This window comes from Photinus pyralis, unplaced genomic scaffold (assembly GCF_008802855.1).
Source record: "Photinus pyralis isolate 1611_PpyrPB1 unplaced genomic scaffold, Ppyr1.3 Ppyr1.4_LG2, whole genome shotgun sequence".
In the NCBI taxonomy this organism is placed as follows: domain Eukaryota; kingdom Metazoa; phylum Arthropoda; class Insecta; order Coleoptera; family Lampyridae; genus Photinus; species Photinus pyralis.
Window position 1 is genome coordinate 37,728,469 of NW_022170403.1, and position 9,156 is coordinate 37,737,624.

At 39.0% G+C, this 9,156-nt stretch overlaps 1 protein-coding gene across 1 annotated transcript; it reads right to left on the minus strand.

The window, feature by feature from the left end:
- Positions 1-2,332: 2,332 nt before the first annotated feature.
- LOC116163650 (toll-like receptor Tollo) lies at positions 2,333-6,826 on the minus strand. The gene has a single exon (XM_031477687.1). The coding sequence runs from the start codon at positions 6,442-6,444 to the stop codon at positions 2,713-2,715; it is 3,732 nt and encodes a 1,243-aa protein (XP_031333547.1). The 5' UTR covers positions 6,445-6,826; the 3' UTR covers positions 2,333-2,712.
- Positions 6,827-9,156: the final 2,330 nt, after the last annotated feature.

Consider the following 9,156-nt stretch of genomic DNA (forward strand, 5'->3'; position numbering starts at 1 on the left):
CTTTTGGATTTCTCTACTCCATAAAGCATTTGAATGATACAGCATCCTTGGAACCAGATTTACCCTCCCCTGAGATACTTAGCTGTGCCACAGAAAAATGTGACTACTGAGTCCTACACCACGACAAAGTGTACTCCATGGTAGGGCACCACTTACGGTATAGACCGGGAGATGGTGACACTTTNCATGTTTTTTCACATGCAAATTGTATGTCGCCTGCCGTTACCGTGATAACGAAACTCTTTGGAAACATACCGGGGTGTGACTTTCGCGACGTCAACATAGGATTAATTGCTAAATCCGTAATAGTGAAACATTTTCCCCACGCAATTTTTGTAGAGGTTTGTGTAGCGAAAAAAAATTATGAATGCATACAAATCATCGTCTTCCAATTGTCTTAATTCTGGAACTGGAAATGGGAAAAAATATTACTTTTTGAAACATCGCTATTGCCTCGCACCTACATAATTATAAAATGAAACGAGCGCGCTGGAATTGTCATTTTCTCTATGTTATAATAGTGTACCTCGTAGTGTACGTTACAAATCATGATAGTTTTCGAAACCAACATTTGAGAGAGTTTTCCGAAGAGTTTTCGTAGTAATCATGAAAATACAATGATGTGCGCTACAATGCCATGCCATCGCTAATGTTTGTACAAAGCGCAATTCTTTTTTCCATGTTTTACCACCCGCACGTTAGTGACGGAGTTTATGCATTGAGGTAAAAAATGACTCCCCACTTTTTTTACGGAAATACACGTTTTTAAGAACCAAGAATCCGAATCAAACAAAATCTCGATTATGTCAGTCTGTCGGTCCGTTTGTACTCTCATTTCCGGCTAAACCGATTGCAACCAAATTTGGTAAAAATATTCTTGGACATAAAGGGGCAAAATCGCGCATGCGCGGAGTGCTGGTGGTACCGGTCTGTGCTAACCACAGCTAATTTTTTCAGTTTCAGAAAATTTAAAAATGATTTCTATGGATTCGTAATTTTTTCTCTACACAAAACCTAAATAGGGGTGCGCATGTTTGAACATTACGGATATAAAACCCTCTGTGCGAGTGTGGATCTTATAGCCATTTCTGAATGCACAGGTTTTTGGTAATCACTTAGACACTTAGGTCGAATTATATCAGTTAATCGAACATAATTCACAAATTATCCAATTAAACGATTTTTTCAATTCAACTAACCTTAAAACATGGTACAAGCAACGTGACATGACATCACATTGATGATGCGTTGTGTTGCCAAACAATGCGTGTTAGGGTTTACATTCGTTAACCCGCCAGTTGGTCGCTAAAGGAGAAAATTGTAATGTTCAAAAGCAAGTAATATGAAATAGGTGTTGATACCCAAAGAATGCTATTATAATACATGAAACCGGGATTGATTGCCGCATCCATTATACAGAATATCACTAATAGAGACAGACAAAGGTTTAAAATGTACATTCACCTCATCTTCCTTTTATTTGTCTTTAATGTTTGAGATGAGGTTGGAGAACAATAGAGGATAATTTTGTATGCGCCACACAGAAAATGAATCATTTGCTGTAGAAGAACTAACCTGATGACGTCTTCGTTTATGTACGCAAATCACATGACCAAAAATGTGTTGAATTATAATATCGATTCCTTATTTATTACCACAATAAATTGGATGGCGGCGACTAGTTTCGTTTTTAATTTAAATTACAAGCCAGAGTTACGAAAATCTTAATTCTTTTTCAATCAGATTGTAGCAACCGCCGCATATGCACCTATGGCGAAGAATTTCCGTGAGTCACGCTTTACTTACGAAGAATGAGCTTATTAAAATTAAATCCCATAACATCCTTAGCATAATTGTGTTAGAAAAAAAGATTTTTGTTATGTAATTACGGAAGTTCTCGTCAATTAAGTAGGTAAAACCTATTTTGTATTACAAATTGTTCGTATTTCGACGGTTTAAAGCTTTTTTTATGATTTCGCTTAATTAACCAGGCTTTACTCACCTAAATTTAATTAGCCAACTACTTGAAAGTAACGAAATTGTTTCCTTAATTTTATTGGATGACTATTTTCTTGTTGTTACGGTTCTTTTTTTATTATTTCCAAACCCCCAATTATTGACTTATTTAAATTAACTGGCGTTACCTGAATTTAAAATTGCAGGAACTCGAGAGTGTATAATTTTGTTCCAATTTTTAGGTTGCGGTTAAAATATTAGCTCGTTTGCGGTACGACGTTCTTTTTCGGTTGAAAGAATTTGTCTTGTTAATAAGACGATATGTGAACCGGGCGAATTAATTTTTAATTGTGCTATCCGAAATAAAACACATCAATTAATAGTATTATCGCTTTAATCTTAATTCTCGACGTCTGTTGAATGGTAATTATCCTTAAAGATCATGACATGGTTGAATAGAAAACTTTTAGTTTGCACGAACAATAAATATGAAGAGCGTTTTTTTGAAAATATATACAGTTTTACTTACACATACGGTAATACTTAGCTATACAAGTCCTTATGTACAGAAAACAATTTTCACCTCCAGAAGAGCAGAAGTTATCCGGGTATCACTTATACGTACTATAAACACACTTTCTCACTTTTGATTATCCCGGATTATCACAATACATTCTCGTTTACATTCAAATTGCACTCGGTCATATTCTACGTATCACAATAGGCTGACAATTTAGGATATAAGTTACAACTAGTCTATATATGAATGGCTACCGTGCGTGGAGTATTTCCAGGTGGATTAGGCGCTTGTCCCCTGGTGTTGTGCCGATGGACGTGGTGATGGACGTGAGGAGTTCGCGTTGAACCACGACGACGTTGGTTGTTGGGAACATCCGGCAAAGCGAATTTGAGCTTTTCCCAAAAGAGTTTATCACCCCACTGCAAATACACATTCGTTTTTAGGTACAAACGTATATCGGGATCTAAATCTTTCTGAGGCACTTCACCCAATAAAATTACAATAAGTCGACGTCTTCGATCTCTTAAAACTTGATGGTGCGCGGATTTAAATTCAAACCTACACCACTCCGATTTAATGAAATTCTCCGATAAGATCATAATAGTGCGACGGGATGATTCTACGGCTTGTACGATGGTATCTGCGAGATATGCCCCTACGGGGAAATCACGATAGTGGAGGCATAATTTATAATTAGGTTCTAACGTCGGAGCAAGGATTTCGGCAACCCATGCCTCATCTTTTGAACTGTAACTGACGAAAGCGTCGAAGAGTTTATCGCGATCGTCCATTTCGAATTCCGTCGGACGATGGAAAAGTCTCACGCCGAATTTCGAATGAATCCACACGCGGAGCTCTTGTCGAAATATGAACACAAGGAGCGTTAGCACGACGATAACGGCGAAAGTCACTAACGTTATTACCAAAAGCGGGAGGTAATCTTGGATTTCCTGCCGCCTGATGATGGTCTTCGTAGCGGTTAAATTTCCGTTGATGCTGTTGTCGATGTTGGCCGCGCCAGTACATGCGGTGTTATTTTCAGAGTTTATGTAGAAACCGACGTCGGGGTTGTCAGCGTAAATTTCTTCCGTGTAGTAATCAAGTTCGGTAACGTTATAAACACACCGCACGGAATTTATATCTAACACCGCATCACCGCGAACCATCCATTCGCGAAGCTGTTCAGTAAATTCGCAATTACAAGACCACGGGTTGTAAGCTAAAGTCACTTCGTTAAGTGCCACAGGAAATTGCCACACAGTATATTTGTTTAGCCTGTTGTGATCGAGTTTGAGCACACGCAGATGTCGAAGGGACGAAAATGTCGAGTTGTGAATGTGCGATATGCGATTGTGTTGCAAAAAAATTTCGGTTAGACCGGTCAGACCGTCGAATTCGTAACCGTGAAGTTCATGTATTCGATTTCCGTCCAAATGTAGCACCTCTAATTCCTTTAAGCCGTTAAACGTGCGATTTTGTATTGATTCTATGTTGGAATTGTTTACAAATAATATTTTAAGGCGTTTACGTCCAATAAAGGCGTGACTATTCAAGGAGCGTAAATCATTCCCATCCAAATACAACTGGGTGGCATCCATTGGTATTTGATACGGTAAATTTTCAACATATCCGCTGGAGGAACAATCCACAACGTTAGCGGACCAAGACTGATCGTGATAACACGTACAATTTTCTGGGCAAGTCATTTCACAGTCGCATGCATCAAAGTCACAGCAGTGGCACAATGCGATACAATGGGTTTCGTATGTGCACAGAAATTGGTAAGGAGCCGCTTCGACAAGTGGAACGTATGTCCGACCACGATTGTATAAAAGTTGACAATAGATGCTTTCCAAATCAACTAGTTTGGGGTGGGTTCGAGCACGATTTCCGGCGTTTACTTTTTGAAGCCAATCCATTGTGCAGTCGCAATGGTACGGATTGCCCCCGATGTAAAATTCCGGAAGCGATTTATCCGTAGGTACAGTCGATATACGCAAAGAGTTCGGATCTAAATGCGTAATTTTATTTCCGAATAAATCGACGCGCGTTAAATTCGGTTTTTTGAAAAACGTGTACGACTGAACTTTTGTAATCAAATTGTCGTTGAGAAATAAAACTTCAACGCTGTTGGGAATTGAACTCCCTGTAATTTCCGTTAATTTATTCGCGCTCGCGTCAAACGTGCTTAATGAGAGAGTAGATTCAATTTCGAAATAATTACCCAACTCTGATATGTGATTGGAATGAATATCGAGCCACTGTAAACCGGTGGGAATTAACGCGTAATCGAACCATTTTAATTGATTATCCGATATGTTTAACCAAACTAAGCTCGGCAATTTTCCAAACAATTCCTCAATATCCGACAAATAATTTCCATCTAATCGAATCGCTTGTAAATTCGTATTTGAATCGAAAGCGCCCGCTGTTACCTTTTGAATTTTATTTCTGGATAAATTTAAAATTTTCAAAGCCGACATTGCGTCAAAAACGCCTTTGGAAATGTTACCGATGTTATTTTCGGTCAGTCTTAATCCGTAAATGTGTTTCATATCCCGAAAAGTATCATTCGTTAATGTGTCTATGTGATTTTCGCCTAGATCCAAAGTTCTTAACATGGGAACGTTCGAAATCACTTCCGGAACGTACATCAATTTATTTCCGTTCAAATGTAAATCTTGCAAACTAGAGCAGTTTCGCAAGGCTTCCGGATGCACTCTACTAATTTTATTATTGTCCACGGATAATAGCGAAAGCACATAAAGACCGTTAAACGTATCGCTATCTATGCTAGTCAGTCTGTTATTAGAAATAATTAGGGTGTGCAAATTATACAACGCCGAAAACGTATTTTCCGGTATTAATTCTATAAAATTATCATTCAGTCTCAAAATTTGTAAACTGTACAAGTCCCTAAACACTGACGGCTCTAATTTCGTTAATCGATTATGCGAAAGGTCCAGCACGACTAGCCGAATTAATCCCGCAAACGTCGCGGCGTTAATCCAATCCGTCGTTAATTCGTTATGAGATAAGTCTAACACTAAAAGTTGCGTAAGTTCACTAAACAGCCCCGGCGCGAGCACGTTAATCGAGTTATTCTGCAAGTACATCTCTTTAACGTCCCGAGTATCCGAAAATAACTCCGGCGGTAAGCTTATTAGTCGATTATCTGATAGTTTTAAAATGTTTAACGAAGAAAGTCCTTCGAGTGCTCGGTCGGCTAAATATGAAAGACCGTTTCCCTGGAGGTACAATTTTTGCAATCGAGTTAATCCTGACAGCTGTCCAGATGGCAACCGGTCGATGTTGTTGCGGGACAAGTCCAATAAGCGAAGGCTCGTTCCGCACCTTTCCGAAGGGTTATGGGCAAACCTGAACGAGGTGATCTCCCGAAATCGATTTCGCGTTAAATTTAAAATTTCTAACGAGTATAACGAGCACAAAGCACCTTCCGGCAAGTTCCACATATTATTTTCACCGAGATCCAGCCGCTCCAGTAGTCGAAGCTCGTCGGTGAAGACACCTGGTGATACTTCGAGTGACATTGCCGACCAATCTGTATTATGCGTGCGAACCGTTAGATTACGCAACTCCTTGAGACCACGAAAGACCCCATCAGATAAATTTCCTATCTTACAATATTCAATTGACAACTCCCGCAGTTCCAGAAGAGGACGAAAACTGCCAGCGTTTAGCGAACTTTGAAAAAATAGCGCATCACTACACTCGAGCCGTAATCTCACGGTATGCTGCGGTTGTATTACACTAAAATTTGTATTTTCCAACTCGCTGTTGATGGTACGTAATCTGCATACTAACGCCACGTCTTCGTCGGCGCCTCCGTTTTCTACCACCCATTTGCACTCGTCCGGCGCCTGATAACGGAGCGCCTTACTTAAGGACGCCGATAAGACGCCAAAAACTACCCCGAATAATACCGCGCACACCACCGTGGTGCCCATCGCGAACGGCACGCAACGCTACACCATTGTATTTTACGCGTGTAATTTCTTGCATAACGCAACCGACTCTCATGCAGTTCGCCGTTTGACTGCGGCCGCTTGGACAAGGCCACGAACTCTACATCTACCACTCCTCGCCGCGTCCTGCAAGATCCAACTTAAGAATATACCAAGTCGGCGGCAGGTTACAAAAAAAACTGTTAACTCGGACCGCGTTTTTACTTAAATGCCGGGTTTTCTATCTCATCGCCCGTTGAAATCACTGGAAGGTATCGCGCTTCGCTGCCAACACTATACGTGCCTGTCTTCTCCTTAAACAAAGAACTAATCGGTCCGCATGGGATTTTTGTGAATGCACTCGATCGCACCGAATTAATGCCTTTTTAAGTTTATAAAGAACTCACGCGAACGCACTAATGTCAATGGATGCATAATTGAGCGTGCAACAAGTATACGCAGCCGTGAATTTTCACAATGGAAAACGTTTTTAAAACCTATCGATTCCAATACATTAAACTAGTTGTGCAACCTCCGCGCGTACACTTATAGCAATGAAAGAGATTTGAATGCTAGGTTAAGCAATCGATTTACTAACAATAAAGTAATTAAAATGTTTATTATTGCTGATAGCAATACGTCTTGACGTAGGATAATTACAGTCGTCGCCCCAACCGAAGCCCGTTACTACGAAGTTAATTGGTTCTCTGCACAAAAACGTCTCGCCGCACACATAACTTTTACCACCAGAGCTAAACAATTTACAACCTGATGCAAAATCGTTAATGCCGATTATTCGGTCAGTTATTGAGTAAATGAGATGGGATTGGAAGTTGTATTTGAAACTAATTGAGTTTATTATGTGGGTAATATTAATTTTGTAGGTATTGAATTTGTATTACATTGGCTTAGGTACGCCCATGCACAAACAGAACTAAAATAACCAGAAACACCTGTAAACGGTTGTTCCACCTGCTATAATTTGAACTATTTCTATTGTTTTCTGATTATAGTGACCTGGAGAGAGCAACTATGGGGGTCTAGCTCTAGGGAGTAGGTACACATGTCGTTATAAACTTGAGTTCACTTATTCTTGCTGCTCAAATGAAGGCTTACTGCATCTTTTTCCATGCATACACATAAACGACATTTCTCTGATAAAGAAAACTCTGACATCTATTAAATTTGGTAATTCCTTAACATGATCATACCGGAATGTGCAGTTTTCGAAAAATCAAAAAAGAATTCCAACTGCATTTCTTGGCCGGATAATCGAATTTCAGGAACAATATTGCCGTACAGTTTTTAGGGGAATTTTTCGAAAAAAAATTCCCTTTATGTGATGGTTTTGTTAGTCTGTTCCTCTTCCTCGCTTAACTCGAAAACGAAAAGAGATAGCGATGTCAAACTTTCGCCAATCGATTTCTACGAGTTCAAGGATCAGTGCTGTTGAAAATGAACCGAATTAAAAGTCTGGTTTCCGAATGCGATTTGAGTGATAAAAAAATTCCCCTACTGAAAATCGTACGCGATTCTTCGTATCTAGTTCAATACGATTTTTGAAATGAGAACATTGATACTTCGAGTAAGTAATGCAAACTCGTAAGTGAGCTGTGCAAACTAGAAGCCTAGGTAATATGCAATGTGATAAAATGAATCAGCCTATCGCAATTGTTAAAAAAAAGTTACTCCTTCTTATATTTTTTTAAAATAAACGGTTAGCGATTCTGATTTTTTGGATAATATACTGTTGGTGACGATACATATTTTGAGTAAAGAAAAGTTCATCCACAAATTTAATTTAAATTTTCGATAATGCCTCTACCTGCCTGCATGTTTTTGTAATTAAAGATGTTGCATGTGAAATTATGTTGGCACTATACCTATTTCTCAAGATGCACTTACAAGTGGGATGTTCCAATTGCGTCTCCAGCGTAGAATAACTCACCCCAACAAATAAAAAAACGTATACCTATCGCAAATCGGAATGTGAACCGGCTCCCAGTCCCAACATAACAATAACCATTCACATCATTTCTTTCAATGTCAATTTTTAATTTATTATTTATCGCATGCATGCCATAGAAAAACCAGGAGCCAAATTCTTGACATAACTACTTCCTACCTCAAACCAGATATTTAAAAAAACGGCTTTGGCAATCTCACACCCTTTATGCCTAATGTACTGTGTATCCTATTTTGGTCGAGACTGCAGTGTATCTCAGCCGATCTCAGCTGTTTTTAAAAGATAGATACTGTGCCTTGTGCCACTTTTTTTGGAAAAGTTTTAATACCACACACATACACCGCATCAATCTAGCTAGGTTTGCTTCTGAGATGCAGGGTGAAAACCAAAAGTATGACTTTTGGGACTTTATCATATCTTACTATCCATCTGAGATAGCAAAAAGGTAAAAAGTGACTATTTTAGATATTTTTACATAGAATCCAGTGGTTAGTAAATCTTCATCATTGTTTAATCTATGGTTCAGTCATGCGTGGTATTTTTGGAATCAGAGAGACGGGATGGGTTAAAAACTGGTTTTGTTCTTCTTGTTATTTTAACAAAAGCCAATGAGCTAATTTCTACCAATTACGCCCTTCCGTATCGAGGTCTGTTATAATTTCTCAGGAACGAAGTACTATAAGCTATATGTATCGATAGAGTCAAAACTTTAACTGCGAATATCTCAAGAACGAAGGGTAATCGCAAAA